The sequence below is a fragment of the Arachis hypogaea genome, chromosome 2 (genome assembly GCF_003086295.3).
Source record: "Arachis hypogaea cultivar Tifrunner chromosome 2, arahy.Tifrunner.gnm2.J5K5, whole genome shotgun sequence".
Classification (NCBI taxonomy): domain Eukaryota; kingdom Viridiplantae; phylum Streptophyta; class Magnoliopsida; order Fabales; family Fabaceae; genus Arachis; species Arachis hypogaea.
Window position 1 is genome coordinate 90738692 of NC_092037.1, and position 17842 is coordinate 90756533.

A 17842-nucleotide genomic window follows, 5' to 3' on the forward strand; every position below is an offset into this window, starting at 1 on the left:
ATGATCCTGTGAGAATTTCCTTGCAAGTTAGGTTAGTACTTTGCTGTTGAAAGTTTGGTTTGAGTTCAAGTCAAATTCAGATTGGGGTTAGAATCTGGATTTGTCCCAGATAGGGTTGGGTAGATCCTAGGAAAGAATTGGTGTTTGTAATCTTGAAAAAGATAGTGAAATTTTATCATGGTTGTGATGGAGACTGGATATAGGCTACATTACACCTAGTAACTGAACCAGGATATATTTGGTGTCAATTCTTCTCTTCTCTACTTCATTTCTGTTTCTGGATCTCAAGAGAGAAAATAAAAAATATTTCTCAACTTGTTACGAGACAAAATTAAAATGTCCCTCAACTTGCTACGAGATAAAAGTGAAAATATCTCTTGGAATCAGTTGATAAAGTAAAAGTAATACTCTGAAAAAAGGAAGTTAAGATTCAACTCCCTTCTCTTAGCCACTAATTACTATCATATGCTATATGAATAAATTTATATATTATGTACAAAATTTATGTAATATATATCAATAAATTTCTGTGTTTACCAACAAAAATTTTTGTGTTAAACAAAAAACATAATACATATAGACATTAATTTTTTTTATTTATGCCAATTTAATTAAACTTAAATATCAAAAATACTTGTTTGCCCAACATTAACCTATTTGGTTCTATTATTGTAGATGTGGCCGGCAAGTGGATTCCTTGAATTACCAATGACTAACGTTTGAGGCATGCTTGCCATAGCCCGTAGGATTCCAATTCATGTGCATGTTGCTGGGGTTCCAAAAAATATCATACACAATATTTGACTTGATGACCTTTTTAACGTTTGCATAGGTGGTAGGATTGTACTTAATAGAATTAAAATTCAAAAGCACGTGATTTATTCAAAAATCATTTTTAATAGAAAATAAAAATGATATTTTAGTTGAATATTGATATTTGAAGTGTATTACAGTATTATAGAAGTATAAAAAAGATATTCAACATACATTCTATATGTTGGTCAGAATGTTGACACGTGTCCAACATGTACCTTTTGTGTCGCCAGAATGATAACACCTGTCTAACATACATACTGCGTGTTACCAAAATGATGACGCATGTCCAACACACATCCTGCATATTAATTTTCTGCAAAATCTACTCAACTTAAATTACACCAAATAATCTTATTTTTAACAAAAATATCAATATTTTTTCATATAAAAAAATTAACCTAATTTATTATTATGATTATTTTGTTTATCAAATATTTAAAATTATATATTCATAATTTTAATATTGGGCAATTTTATTCAAATAAAATTAAAAGGGCACAAAATGAAAAAAATTGAAAAAATAAAAGAAGAAAGTGAGCAAAACGAACATAGTTGATTTTGAAGAAAGGCAAAAAGTTGTTTGCCATATCAAAGCAAGAAAAGGCTACGATCCAGTAGCTTGTTTCTCAGGGTCAAAATTCAACAAAAGTTTGTTTCTTCATTTGTGCATCACCGAGGATCAAAAAGAAAAGATCCAAGGTCTCATGCATGGACGAGGAAACCATGGAGAACGTAAAGCCACCTTGGATCAGAAGCTCATCAATGGTCATAATCAATTATTGGAATCAAAGTCAAGATCAATGATCAAGATTAAAGAAAATGAATGAAAAAAGTTGAGAGAGGTACATGCAAACAGATTCGATTTTCCTCTCTCTCTCTCTCTCTCTCCTTTGTTCAAGCCGTTGCTACTCTGATGTTGGAGAAAAAGACGTTGCTGTGAGAGTGGAACCAGTTTTAACCTTGGAAGCTTCACCCCTCTATATTAAGGGTGAACGGCCAAGGGTTGAGGCAAGGAGAGAAAGTGAAAAAGCACAGAGTTCTCATAGCTACCCTAAAGCTGTCTGAGTTCTTCTCCTTCAATGAAATTCATTTAGTTTCTTTTTCTTTGTTTTGTCTGTCTGAGTCTCATGGTAAAAGGCAAACATAGTGAGATTTGTAAGAAAAAGCCAGTGAGAAGTAAAAGAAAGTGATCAAAATTAGAGAAAAAGCTATAAGATGTCTCAGAGTTTCTTTGTACATCTTTCTGTTATGAGTCATGATCCTGTGAGAATTTCCTTGCAAGTTAGGTTAGTACTTTGCTGTTGAAAGCTTGGTTTGAGTTCAAGTCAAATTCAGATTGGGGTTAGAATCTGGATTTGTCCCAGATAGGGTTGGGTAGATCCTAGGAAAGAATTGGTGTTTGTAATCTTGAAAAAGATAGTGAAATTTTATCATGGTTGTGATGGAGACTGGATATAGGCTACATTACACCTAGTAACTGAATCAGGATATATTTGGTGTCAATTCTTCTCTTCTCTACTTCTTTTCTGTTTTTGGATCTCAAGAGACAAAATAAAAAATATTTCTCAACTTGTTACGAGACAAAATTAAAATGTCCCTCAACTTGCTACGAGATAAAAGTGAAAATATCTCTTGGAATCAGTTGATAAAGTAAAAGTAATACTCTGAAAAAAGGAAGTTAAGATTCAACTCCCTTCTCTTAGCCACTAATTACTATCATATGCTATATGAATAAATTTATATATTATGTATAAAATTTATGTAATATATATCAATAAATTTCTGTGTTTACCAACAAAAATTTTTGTGTTAAACAAAAAACATAATACATATAGACATTAATTTTTTTTTATTTATGCCAATTTAATTAAACTTAAATATCAAAAATACTTGTTTGTCCAACATTAACCTATTTGGTTCTATTATTGTAGATGTGGCCGGCAAGTGGATTCCTTGAATTACCAATGACTAACGTTTGAGGCATGCTTGCCATAGCCCGTAGGATTCCAATTCATGTGCATGTTGCTGGGGTTCCAAAAAATATCATACACAATATTTGACTTGATGACCTTTTTAACGTTTGCATAGGTGGTAGGATTGTACTTAATAGAATTAAAATTCAAAAGCACGTGATTTATTCAAAAATCATTTTTAATAGAAAATAAAAATGATATTTTAGTTGAATATTGATATTTGAAGTGTATTACAGTATTATAGAAGTATAAAAAAGATATTCAACATACATTCTATATGTTGGTCAGAATATTAACACGTGTCCAACATGTACCTTTTGTGTCGCCAGAATGATAACACCTGTCTAACATACATACTGCGTGTTACCAAAATAATGACGCATGTCCAACACACATCTTGCATATTAATTTTCTGCAAAATCTACTCAACTTAAATTACACCAAATAATCTTATTTTTAACAAAAATATCAATATTTTTTCATATAAAAAAATTAACCTAATTTATTATTATGATTATTTTGTTTATCAAATATTTAAAATTATATATTCATAATTTTAATATTGGGCAATTTTATTCAAATAAAATTAAAAGGGCACAAAATGAAAAAAATTGAAAAAATAAAAGAAGTAAGTGAGCAAAACGAAAACGTGTGTGAGAGTTGTATGTATATGCATGTTATATTGGCACAAATAAACTTCAAAACAACTAAAGCTTAATGGTCAAGGAGTGCCTAAGGAATATATCTTGAAGAAGAGAAGCATAAAACTGTGTAAACTGTAAAGTGTGGTGTGGATAGAGGAATTCCTTTAATGTGCAACAGTAGGAAATGAACGAAAACATTACATTAAAATGACATTTTCATGCAGAGGCATAAATTTGGAAAATGAGATGATTAATTTGATGGACTGACATTATTATTTATAGGTATAATTGGAAAAGAAATGTGGAAGTCTAAAAACTAAATTGAAAAATGGTTCTATTTAAATTATAACTCATTATTATTATTATTATTATTATCTTCAATTCGGTTGGGGATAAATATTTGTGACAGCATTTAATGTCAAATACGTCACGTTATGATGGATGCAAATTGTGTTTTTAAGGTATACCGTACCATACAATCTTTTGTGAATTTGTAAGGCCATTATCATAGTTTAATAATAACAAATTAATGAAAAATTATTACGTACTTCCGGTATAAATTATAATTTCTTGTACTTATTAATGACAAATTTTTAATCTTTAATGAGTATTTATTATAAATTTACTTTAATATATATGGTATACATTATATGAATTTGAATCCTCTGACGTTTGAATTTTATTTTAGAGAGTAAAGTATGATCTCTCATCATTGATTTTATAGGTAGGACAAAGAATAAATATGAAAGAAAAACTATTCAAGAGTAGAAGATCACACTTTACTCTCTAAAGTAAAATTCAAACTTTAGAAGATCTAAATCCACATTATATTGGGTTACTGCAGTAGTCATCTCACTCATCCGTTTAAATAAGTGTTGAAATTTTAAATTTTATCTTGTATATATAATAATTTGTTGGCCAGTAATAAACATTTGAAAAAGTTTAGAGGCCATCAACTTTATTAAATTATGACCAGCATAGAACCAGCAAAAGAAAAGTGAATAGTCTCATATCATTAGATGAAATCTCATACCATAAAAAATATCATTAATGACTACTTAATAGTTACAAATTATAAAATTTACTGACCCTTAAGACTCCTCTAAACATTTAAATAGATTGAGAAATACTATAGACAACTTAAAAAAAAATCTAAAAAATAACTCTAAAATCTAAATTAATAATGATCGGAATATGCGTGCGAATATACGAATCTCACATTCTCACTCATATGGCTAGTCCCTCAGTGCGTGGAGCTAGATGCTATCCTTTGAAATTTGCATATGCGAGTGCTATATGGTTTTCAACTTATTCTTAAAAAAGCAGCAATTAGAAGTTTAGAACAAAGAATATCCACGAAGCATGATCTTATTATCTCTCTAGATTTTGAAAAAACTCACATATATATGTTAAGATGAGCGAACTATATATTAAATAAACAAGCAATGATACATAACTAAAAAATATTATTATTTTTTTAGTATTTAATGAATAATAATTTATATTTATTATTTTAAAAAATTTATATACAAAAAATATATAATTTATATGATTATATTTATTAAAATTTACACATTTAAATCAATATATTTATAATTCATATTTTTAGAATTTATATACATAAATTAATAAAATTTATTTATTATAAATAATTTAATAGTTATATTGATCAAATAATAATAAAAGATACTAAAAATGGCTGGTTTCTAATTTTTTTTAAATAAACAGTCATATGCCATTTTTAAAAAGCCTATATATTAATAATCCACTATTAATATTATGATAATTAATTACATTTTAGGTGGGAAAAAAAAAAGAATAAGACGCGGAAACAGGGATGATGATGGGGTAAAATATTCTATTATCTAGTGTGGCCATTTCTCATCCATACATGCATTCTGATTCTGATTTCTTTCTTAATTATGCTTTGAGGATTCTATATATTTGTAAACTTCTTTTCATTTTATTATTATCATTATCATTATCATATATTATATAATTAAATTACAGTTAACAAATGAAACCTGTAAGGAATATCATTGTTTATTTATTTATGTTGTTTGGATGAATATTATGGATGGATGCCCCTTAGCTTTTTCCACTTAGGTAGGTTTTTATTCATCCGGTTCACAACATGTTTAAAATTTATATATAACATATATACAATAGAAATTTTAGTTTTAATACATAAAATATAAATTATTTTTTACTGTATTATATATCTCATTAATTGTTGTTATTATTATCAGTAAATTTTTTTAATAATCTGTAGATTTAATATTACTTCAAAAATTATGTAATCGGGGAAATTTAGTTAGATGACAATAGATAAAAAAAATACGTTTTATGTAAGTTCACTAATAATTAATTGCCTTCTGAAATAATAAATATAATGTACACTACGATTAAGTTTACATTTTTTTAAATATTTTAGAATTTTATACATATAAAATAATAAAATAAGTAAGAAATTATTTTAATAATAATAAAAGATAAATTTATGAAACTGACTGTCCCTCTTTATATTGAAATTAGAACTTCGTCTATACATGTTTCCATCATTTTATTATTAGAATTTTTTTTAGCCAGATTCTATTAATTGTGGGATTTTGTTTTCATTGAAATAGGTTGAATATTTAAGTATGATATTCTGTAATAATGTCATTATGAGTTACTCCTCATTGACCCTGATAATGAGCGTATATCATAACTTGATAAAATAATAACGTGGTCTTTAATGTGATTAGAATATTCAATAATGAAATCTAATTACTATAAGAGGAATGCTAGCGGAACTAATAATTTTGGTGTTTTATAATTATTAATTGGTCATTAATAATATTTTTAATGATATAAAATTACATTTAATAATATCTAATAGTAGAAGATTTATCACTTTTATTTTGATAATTAAATAATAATAAAAAATACAAAAATTATTAGACCCTAAACTTTTCCTTACTATAAATATATGTTAGCGGGTTGACGAATCAGTCAAAGAAGATAAGGAGTACCAATATTATTTATACAGCTGTTTAGATTTTTGGGACCGAAATCGATCATATTTTAATATGAGTACCAACAGATACGCATTATTGTTGTTGATTATCTTTCTTTGTATTCTAATTTCTTGTATAAATTAAATAAAATATAGCATTCATATATAAAATTAAGTATAATTATTATAAATAAGTTTTTAATATAAATAATAATATCATATATTTTTATAATTGAGTAATACTATATATTCAAATTTTTTTATGAATTAAATTTAACTAAGTTAAACAATAAGATTTAAAATAATATTAGTTGTTCTGAGGATATAAATACTAGTTATAATTAATTTTTGTTATATTAGATCAATTTAGTTAGATTTAGTTAATAAAAAAATTTAGATGTGTAACATTATTTTTTGTGATTATTAAAAAAATTTATAGTACTTAAAAATAAGAGAAAATGACAAATCGATTCCTATTTTTTAGTTCGTGGACATTTAAGTCTTTGAGGATTTAAAAATATATTTAAGTCTCTGACTTTTTTAAAATTTGGACATATCAATTCCCAAGTCTAATTTGTTCAATTTTAAAAACTTTCTTACGTGTGCATCCATATCAACCAGATCAGTACAACGAGAATCACGATTGATTTTTTCGTTAAGTCTGACAGACCCAAGTAAATATGAGGGATTAATATGTCTAGATTTTGAAAAGGACAGGAACTTAAATATATTCTCAAATCTTCGAAAACTTAAATGTCTGTTGATCAAAAAGTCAATGACCTATTTGTCATTTTCTCTAAAAATAATTTTTTTCATACATACATTTCAAATACAATAAAATATCTTAAAATTACTTTTCAGTTTTTAATTAAAATATTCAAACATAAATTAATTACGATATAATCAATTATTTTAAAATATATTATACGAAAATAAATACATTATTAATTTTAAATTGTTCCAAACAGGCAAACACACCTGAGATTTCACCATATTTATCGTGCACACGTAGATCTGAGTCATTTATTTTTGTCTAACATGGGAGAACAAGATCAAGATCATTAGTTGAGCTTCTTTGACGTTGTGGCATTATTTTTCTGATCCAATCTAATATGCTATCCCCACACTTGTCCCGGATACATAACCTATGTCTAGTTTCAAGCAATTAAATAATTGATTAAGTGATGTTCCATTATTTGATAGAGACTTTATCAATTATAACACAAGACAAGAAGTTACCAACTACAACTACATTCATATATAAACAAGTACTAGTTTGCTACTTGCTACAATATATATATAACAATTATTCATATTATATATAACACAGTAGTGGTAAACTTGGAGATCCCATTGCCTGTTTAGTTAGATAGACTTAAATTATTGGGGTTTGAGTTGTTTATTAAGGGGAGATTAAAAAGAATCGTATAAAGGTCAAAATTTTATATTTGTTTAAGTGTGTTGGAAGATAAAATTATTTTTAGTGATAAATTTTTAGTGGCAATTATATAATTATTATTATATATTTTATTTAATTTGTATTTTTGTGATAATAATATATTTATTGTTATTATTATATGTTATAATAATAATTATATATTTTTTATAATTATTAAAATATATTTATCGATAATTATATAATTATCGTTAAAATATTTTACTAAAAAAATATAAAATAATTAATATCTAATTGTTAATAAATATATTAACGATTATTTTTATTGTCGGCAAAACAAAATAATTAAATAGATTCGCTAAGCCATTTTTTTAATAGTGTACAAAGAAAAATAAATGGATATATGACTTATATGAGTATATCCGAAATTAAATAATGGTTCTAGTTTTTATGCTTCTGTATATATTCTAATTCTATTTTCTTTTAAAAAGAAAATGGATAGAATATGAATATATATCAAATGATGATAATGATATATAAAAATCATCACAAAAATCTAGCAGTTTGTTTGATTAAGTTTTTATATCTTGTTTATATTTTAAAATTTTAGAAAATAATTATAAAAATATTAATTTTTTTCATTTTTTTATAAAATTTTAAAAATAAAAACAGAAAACACCAACAATAAAAAATACATACCAATTGCAAACGCGCTCTTAAACCTTTCAGCAGAGACGATTATACATAAATTGCAAAGATCCTACTAAAAAATGGAGTTATTAGGATATCGAACTTGATTGAGTCTAATAGTATATACCAAATAAATTCTAGAAGAAATTAAATTAAAACATAATAAAAAACAATATCCCATAGAAATTCATTATTCTTAAATTACTAGGTAGCACGTAGCAGTATATAGTTTTATGGAGGTTTAATTATTCTATTAGTTTTTATAATTTTGCAAAATTTTTTAATTAAATTTCTGTATTTTTTTTAAATTGAGTTTTTATACTATTTTTTTTAGTTGAGTTTTTATATTTTTATTTTTTTATTTGAATTTTTGCATTAATTTTTTTTAATTGAGTCTTTATATAATTAAACTAATTATTACTAAGAAGAATCTAATTAAAAAAAGTTAATACAAAAATTCAATTAAAAAATATATAAAAATTTAATTAAAAATTTTATAAAATTATAACAACCAAACAGAATAATTAAACTTTTTATGGAAGTGTATGTTGGAGCTGGCTAGCATATTATCTTTCTTATGTGGGACAAGTGCATGCTTTTTTATGCCAATATATATGCTTTTTTATGCCAATACGCCTTTTTTCCCTCCTCTTCTGATATACTTATCTATAATTCGACTTGTGAAACTGTGACCATGAATCCATCATTATATTTTTCAACAAGGGCTTTTTCTTTTAATCCGTCTGTATATATGGCTAAAATTTAAAAGTTGAAACCAAGAAAATACGAAATTATTTACTACTCGACCAATTTGATACGGTGATGAATAGACGGGACATTTTACTAAATAGAGAAAAAAGAGTGAAAAAAGGGTCCCTATCCCATAAAAATTCATTACCATAATTTGTAGTTTAATTTGATATATTTAGTTAAATTATATTAAACTTTATTATAATTATATTAATTTTATTTTAAATTTTTAAATTTAATATTTATAAATATCTATAGATATCTGTTTTTTTATGGAGAGTAGTGACTAATTTAAAAAATTTTGATAGTAAAAAAAAATTATATATAATAATGACTTTTATTATAAAATTATTAAGTTTATATAAAAAATTAGCTATCAAATTATCTACTATAAAATTATATATATATATATATATTTATTGTTTAACTTATTTTTAATGTATATTTTGTATTTTAAATTTATATTTTAAAATTTATTCTGTACAAGTAATTATTTTGTGTATATGTAACATAGTTATTGTTATAATTATATTTTATATCTAATTACAAATTAAAATACTAAAATAATAATTTAAATAATGACATATAATTTAAAATTTAATATTTTATATTTTATATTTTAAAATTTTGACAATATAATCAAAATGTATTATATATATATATATATATATATATATATATATATATATATATATCTCGTTAAACAATCATTTAAAATTTAATTTTTATACAATTATCTCTTGATGATATTCATAGTTAAAAAAGTTCATTCAATTAGTGTAGTTGTTATAAAAAAAATTAAAGCTAATTTTAAAGATAAAACACAACTGGATAATTAATATTCTTTCAAGTCAATTTTTAAGAAAGAACATGATCATTATAATGGACATCTAATATGAAGTTCTCAATTAAATTGACTATCAAATGTTAAAAGTTGAATAAAAATTTATTGTGGAGTCAAATTTAATAATTTAGTGAAGGCAAATAAATATTAGGTTTAATTACTATGTTAGTCTCTATAGTTTTACGAAATTTTTAATTAGATTCCTATACTTTTTTTTATTTGAGTCCTTACACCAATTTTTTTTTTAAATTGAGTCTCTACATTTTTTTTATTTAAGTCTTTACACTAATATTTTTTTAGTTGGATCTTTATACAATTAAATTAATTACTACTAAAAAGGACTTAATTAAAAAGTTAATGTAAAAACCCAATTAAAAAAATTAATGTAAAAACCCAATTAAAAAAAATATAAAAATCTAATTAAAAATTTTATAAAGAGTAGTGCTAGGGAGCCAATGGCCTAAACGTACAATACAATGGGCTAAATTTTTAGTTTATGAATAAAATGAACATCACCTATACTATCATCTCATGTTATAAAAAACTAATTTTGGATTCACCGAAGTTCGAACTCTTGACCTTTCGGATCTGGAACTCTAATACCATGTTCTGAAACCACTCATCCCAAAAGCATAACTTGATAAGACAATGTAACACTAATAATCATATCTCTAATATTTTCTAAACCTTCATTGTACACATTATATGCTTAGGTCATTAATTTCTTATACTTTCTCTTTTATAAAACTATAAAAATTAACAAAATAATTATTATATACTACTCAATAAAATTCTAAATTAGAGTGAAAATGCTTATTCCTACCTCCATAAAAATAGATTCGTCCTTAACAGAGAGAAATAAACAGAAATCTATCATAAAAATGAAACAAAAACACAAAACATTTTACTAAACAAAAACAAATCGGAGAGTAGGAGAGAGGTCTCCGCCCCCCTCCCCCACTAGAAACTCATTGTCATCCATAGTGGTGATTAGGAGTAATTAAATGGAATAACGTGGTGTTAGTGTGAATATACGTATGTTGAAGTATAAAATAATAGATTATATTTGGACAGGGGAAAGGAAGGAAAAAAAGCATCAAAATTTGGTGAGATCATGAAAGAATAAAATCATAAGTAGTGAGGACACCAAATCCCTTTTAAGGAGAATCCATCCTCCATATTGGAAGGTCATTAGCGGAATAAAAGTAACTTTTGAATCAATGGTGAGTTGGTGACCAAGTTGGAAGAAGGAAAAAGACAAAAAGGGAATGATATTAAGAATAAACCAATATAGCTTGTAGATGAAGAGAAACATAAGCAGCCTAGCATATTAACTCGCAAAAAAAATTATGCTTATTATATGTTGGAAAAAAACATATGCATGAAATATAATCCTTTCCAAAATAATCTATATCTTTATATAACGGGAGTATTTAGATAAAAACGTTAAAAACGTTTTTTTATAAAAATATTTTTTAATAATTAAAATTTGACATATATAATCGATTAAAGAGTTTTATTTTTAACAAAATTAGGTTAGACAAATTTATTTGACCAAAAAATGGTGAAACAAAATTTGAATTGGTCTAAATTAATAATATTTTTTTATAAAAAATTACTACAATATCCTATTATAGAAAATGACTAAAATATTTTTATTATATATATTAATTTTGAGAATCTTAAATTTTAGTCTTTTTTTTATCGTAGGGTTAAAATTTATAATTTTTAATATATATATATATATATATATATAATAAGAGTATTTTAATTATTCTCTATAATAAGGATATTGTAGTCATTTTTTAAAAAAAATAATATTAATTTAGATCAGTTCAAGATTTGATTCACCATTTTTCGGTCAAATTAATTTGTCTAGTTTAATTTTAACAAAAATAATACGATTTAATCGATTATATATATTAAATTTTAATTATTAAAAAGCATCTTTATAAAAAAAACGTTTTGAGTATCTTTATCTAAATAGTTATTTATATAATAGTATCTATACCTAGCATAAAGAAGATTGGAGATATTTTGATTTCTCTTATATCCTTTTTGCCTCTTGAGTGGAATTTTTTCATTTTAAATAATACTTTTTATAATTTCTTTTATTATTAAGTTATGATTTTTTTAAATATATTGTATTATATAAAAAATAAAAGGTTGTTCAACAAATAATTAATGCATCATGCATGTTTGCATTGAATGCTAGTAAAACTAATACAATAGAGTGTGTGTGGTTGGAGGGAATACAAGTATATTCCCAGGAATTTTGAGATGGGAATATCTTATTCCCATGTTTGGTTCAAGATTTAAAAAATTATTCCTGGGTATGTTTTATTCCCTGGAATCAAAATCCACCCATTTCATTCCCATCTCTCCCCTGGTTATCTTTAATTCCAATGGGAATGGAATGTGTATAATAAAGTGAAAAGACTAAAATACCCTTGTTAATTTCACTCCAACCCTTCTTTTCAGATTTTTACTCCTCATTTGATTAGAAACCAAAACCCTAGCAGAGCCCTTCCCCCATCGAAACTAAAACCTAGCCAAGCTTCTTCCCCAAATTCATGGAAGCTCCACCGGCGTCAGTACCGTCTCGCCGCCGATTTGAGTTTGCACAACCACCCGTCACCTTATTCTAGAAGGAAATTCACTTCAATCGTTCGTTTATGTTCGTGTTCCATCATCGCAGCTCACATCAGTTCACCGCGACTGTATGCTTGCCGTCGTTGCTGCCGCGCCTCTAGCCGGATCCTCTGTGTCGCGTGTTCGCGTTTGGTCTCTCTCCTCCATCACTCTCTTGCTTGGCGTCGAGTTCGCCGTCGACGAGGAAGCTTTGCCACCGGTTCTCTAGTGCTTCGCATACGGTTCTTTCTCTATCCCTCTGTCTCTCTTTCACTTTCGATCTCTCTCTCTCTCTCTCTCTCTCTCTCTTTCTCTCTCTCTCTCTCTCTTGCCCTCTTTCACTTTCTTCTGTTGATTGCAGGGAATACTAAATAAGAGCAAATTGGTTGCTATTGATGCTGGAAATAGGGGCTACCCTCCGAATAAGGTATGTAAGTTGATGATTACGATGTTTTTGACACCAAATTTCTGATGATTTGATGATGACACTGATCTGAGGTAGTTAACATCGTTGTTAAGTTTGCATAAGGTCACAAATTGAAAAGTTGTTTTTCACAGTGAGTGCTTTTGAGTTTTGGTGTTTGAAATTTAAGGGAAGAAAATGAAGGTTAGATGGTGAATTGGTGATTGAGTTTTGGAGCACATCACCTAGTCATGTGTTTGCTGTTTTTTTATTGTTTTTCAAGAACCAAAATTGCTTGCAATTCTTTTACTCTGCCAGATATTTGCAATTATGTCACTGAGAGCTAAAAAAAGATAACTCTAACATGGTTTTACTAATCATATGTTTCTTGTGGGGTGTGACAACTGAGAACTGCATACATATCTGTGAAGATGCTCTGTAACATTTGGAAGAAATCAAAGCAGCTTTAAATTTTGATGCTAAACACGTATTTATTTTTCTTCTTGTTACAGAGACTTGATTGCTAATTACCGAAATTCTGTCGAAGAGCTTGTTAAGTCTGAGCCATAGGAGCCTGTCAATTTTCAGGTTGGCTAAAAACCACAACTATTGTATTATTTATCAAGAGATTGTAGCTTCCTTGTTTTACTAGGTGTGTATCTTCAGTTTCTAGCCCCTCCCACCTTGAACATTATTTGAACGCTGCTGAAATCTGAATGTATATTTTTTTTTTGTTTTCAGAAAAGTGGTGCGGCAGTATAATAAGAATGCTACTGAGTTAAATGGTAAGTGGCTTTGAACTAAACATGTGAAGTGAATGCATGTAATGTTGTTTACAAAAGCTATAAAAGAAGAAGTAATTTAGTTATACAGTGTGCTATATTTGGCTATTCCCATTAAGAGTTAGTTCTTGAGGTGATTGGAGGATTGAACGGACAGGGTTTTAACTACTTGTTATACAAGACGCAATCACATTCTATCCTTACCTTTTGCAGTGCCATCAAAATAGATATATTAACCATAAATATGTTATCACTGATAAACAACTTTTGATACCTGACAAGTTTCTGCCTAAATCCTAGTTTAATTATCATAATCTTAACATGCTCTCCATCTGGACTTTGTGCCTCATGCAGGTCTTGAGACTTGCACTATTGCTGGAAAGAAGAATGATAAGGCAATTAATGAAGATCTTCTGAAGGATGAGATTGTTTCTAAACATCTAACTAGGTATTTCATGTTATTGCCAATTGCTTTATTTCTTTCTTTGCTGAATAATTAATTGGTAAGACATGCATGATGCACTTTTTTTAAGACGATTTAGTTTGAGACACATTAGCACTTGTCCATCAATATACTTGGTCTTCATCCTTTCTTACAGCTAATTATGATAGTGTGAATGTCTTGGGCGCTTGGCTGTTAATTCTAGAATGAATGGGGCATGAAATATCCTCCCTGTATATTAATGAATGGCTACAATTTAAATGGCGCATCACTAGATTGTATATATGTGTATGTGTGTCCTTATCCCTTCATGAAATTGAAATTTTGAAATCAAATTAAAGGAAAGTTAAGTGATATATATATCTATGGTTTGATCTCATTGTTTAGTTTGGATTTTTTTTTGTCTGGATTTTGGTTCATAGTTATGTTATAATTTTGGATGAAATGCTTGTTGGATTAAAATGGTAATGGACATGAATGCTGGTTAAGCAGGGTAAAGCATATTTAATTAAAGATTAATTATTTTTTTCTTACTTCAATTTATTTCTTCTAATCATATGTTTCTTGTGGGGTGTGACAACTGAGAACTGCATACATATATGTGAAGATGCTCTATAACATTTGGAAGAAATCAAAGCAGCCTTAAATTACCGAGCTTTAAATCAAAGCAGCTTTGGAAGAATTCCATTGTATTTGGATTTTGGAAAATATAAAGTGGTAATTCTTACCTTTATTCTTTCCACATTTTAGCCTGCTATAGTAATCATTATATAGAATAAATAAATAGTAAAGTCTTCTAACTAAATATTTTAATATTTTAAGATTTGGATTATTTAACATGCGATATATTTCTGAGGTTGTACTTTGTGGAGTTTAAATATTTTACCAATGTGATGGCCACATTCTTACATGTATTCATGATTCTAAGTAAGGGAATATCAGGCTCCTTATTCATATAAATACCTTAATTTTTTATGATACTACAGACAGACCCTTATTCAAAAATGTATATAAAACATCACAAATGTAGGTGCTGGGACAATTTAATGCTCGATCACCAATTTTGTTTTTCTTCTGTTCATTATTCCAACAAATATTTTTTTTCCAGTTTTCTACTTGAATGGATGTTCTCTGTTCATGTACATGATGTTCTGTCCATGCTCCATATTTCATGATTTGATTTGTCAAAATGTGATTTGTTTTATGTTGAAGCTTACATTTGCAGCAACATAAAAATTTCTTTTTCATACATTCCATGTTTTATGATTCTGTTTTGTCAAGTTGTAACTTGTTTATTGTTGGGACTTTACTTATATTTGGAGCAACACGGAAATGTCTTTTTCATATGTTCTTATCTTTGGGGGTAAGAATTAAATAAATTGATAGTATTTCCCAGGTTATTCATTTTGTTATCAGCACCAATTTATGTTAGAATGACATGAGATTTCTGAGTGAGTTTTGCCGATCAATACTCATGTATTATATTGTTTACATTGGTAAGGCTAGTCTATAAATCAAGTGTTTTCATAGACTTCCTCTCCTCCCTCTTTCCGCAAGTTCATAGTGTTTACATAGAATAAATAAATAGTTAAGTCTTCTAGCTAAATATTTTATTTTATTTTATTTTATTTTTTTGCAGAATGGATCCCAAACAGAAGATGAAAGTTATTGTCTGCTTGATTTTACATTTCGAATTAATGAATGACCTTATGGTTAAGTTATTGATGATTTGCTATATTTTGATTATATTGCAATTGAAAAAAAAGAAAAGAAAATGGAATGATAGTTATAGTAGGCAACTAATAAGAGATGTTAGTGTTGATAGAATTATTTATTTTAGTGATCTAGCATGTATAGAAAACACAAGAATGGATAGATGTGCTTTTCTTGCATTGTGTAACATGCTTAAAAGGGTTGGAAGGTTAGAACCAAGTAGGAATATGGGTGTGGAAGAAATGGTTGCCATGTTTTTACATATTATAGCACATGACGTCAAAATTAGAGTAATAAAGAGACAATTTGTGAGATCTGAAGAAACAATTAGTAGGCGGTTTAATGATGTATTGCTTGCTATTTTGAGATGTCATAATCTCTTACTGAAGAAACCTCAACCATTTAGCCAGGATAGAATGGATGAACGATGGAAATGGTTTAAGGTAATTTATTTTGCTAATGTTATTAAATCTCATATGGTTGGTGTTCTTTAGGATTGAGTTAATTGATCTTTGTTTTGGATTTTAGGATTGCCTAGGAGCCTTAGATGGTACTCATATCAAAGTCAATGTCCTTGAGGCTGACAAGCCTAGATATCGAAACAGAAAAGGTGACATAACAACCAATGTGCTTGGAGTGGTTGCTCCCGATATGCAATTTATCTACGTACTGGCGGGTTGGGAGGGTTCAGCTGTGAATTCTAGGGTATTGCGAGATGCACTATTTTGCAATGGGTTTAGTATTCCCCAAGGTATTTTATTGAGACTTTAATATGTTATCAAAGTAACCATTTGATCTTTCATTAATTTTGTTCAATTGTGTATGTCACACTAGGTCATTATTACTTATGTGATGTTGGATATATGAATTGTGAAGGATTTTTGGCACCTTATAGAGGACAAAAATATCATTTGAGTGAGTTTAATCCACATAATCAACCCAGTACAACTCAAGAGTTTTTTAATATGAAACACTCACAAGCTAGGAATGTCATTGAAAGGGCATTTGGAGTATTGAAAGCAAGATGGGGAATTTTAAGGGGAAGATCATTTTATCCTATTAAGACTCAAGGAAGAATTATAACTGCTTGTTGCCTTTTGTATAATCATATTAGAAGAGTGATGGTTGTGGATCCTATTGATGAGATAGAAGATCAAAATATACTTGGAGTAGATGGTGAGACGATCCACCATATTGAAACGAGTGATGCTTGGGGTAGATGGAGAGATCAACTTGCACAAGAAATGTGGAACCAATGGAGGAGAAGACATCATGCTCGATAATTGTAATAATTTTTCTATGTGTGAGGTTGTCTGTCGTAACATTGATTTCATTTTGTTTATGTGTTTGTGTTCTTGTATAAGAGTTGTGCATGTATGTTTATTAGTGCAAGTAATTTTTTACTTTTGAGACTTCTTTGTAACTTTCATTTGGATAATAGTAATGTTTTTTTAGTGAATTTAATTGTGATAATGTTAATTTTAATTAAATATATTTGTTATTAGGGGTATTTTAGTAAATTTGAAAAGATTAGAATCGATAATAATTTTAATTAAACATATTTTTATTAAGGGTATTTTAGTAAATTTTTTATTAGAAGTATTTTTGTAAATTCAAAATGTAAAAAAAGTAATAATTTTAATTAAACATATTATTAAGTGAAATTTAGAATCAATAATAATTTAAGTAAAGATATTTGATATTAGGGGTATTTTGATAAATTTAAAAAAAATAGAATCAATAATAATTTTAGTTAAACA

At 27.1% G+C, this 17842-nt stretch overlaps 1 protein-coding gene across 8 annotated transcripts; it reads left to right on the plus strand.

Annotated features, from left to right (window-relative positions):
* Nucleotides 1–12538: 12538 nt before the first annotated feature.
* On the plus strand, nt 12539–17541 carry LOC112750475 (protein ALP1-like). Of its 8 annotated transcripts, XM_025799251.3 has the most exons (9): nt 12539–12984; nt 13104–13169; nt 13658–13733; nt 13887–13930; nt 14282–14375; nt 14977–15086; nt 16009–16525; nt 16611–16833; nt 16917–17541. In XM_025799251.3, the coding sequence occupies exons 7-9, from the start codon at nt 16010–16012 to the stop codon at nt 17363–17365; spliced, it is 1188 nt and encodes a 395-aa protein (XP_025655036.1). In that variant the 5' UTR covers nt 12539–12984; nt 13104–13169; nt 13658–13733; nt 13887–13930; nt 14282–14375; nt 14977–15086; nt 16009; the 3' UTR covers nt 17366–17541. The 8 variants fall into 8 exon arrangements, with proteins under 8 accessions (XP_025655036.1, XP_072076032.1, XP_025655027.1 ...); XM_072219931.1 differs by having other exon boundaries at nt 13658–13797; nt 14282–15086; XM_025799242.3 differs by lacking the exon at nt 14977–15086 and having other exon boundaries at nt 13658–13797.
* The last annotated feature ends 301 nt before the right edge of the window (nt 17542–17842 follow it).

What these genes read in the sequence shown, in the direction of transcription:
- LOC112750475 (XM_072219931.1), top strand. Translation starts at nt 16,010, where the DNA reads ATGGATCCCAAACAGAAGATGAAAGTTATTGTCTGCTTGATTTTACAT. An exon ending in AACGATGGAAATGGTTTAAG is followed by an intron (nt 16,526 to 16,610) that starts GTAATTTATTTT and finishes TTTGGATTTTAG; the next exon opens with GATTGCCTAGGAGCCTTAGA. An exon ending in TGGGTTTAGTATTCCCCAAG is followed by an intron (nt 16,834 to 16,916) that starts GTATTTTATTGA and finishes ATGTCACACTAG; the next exon opens with GTCATTATTACTTATGTGAT.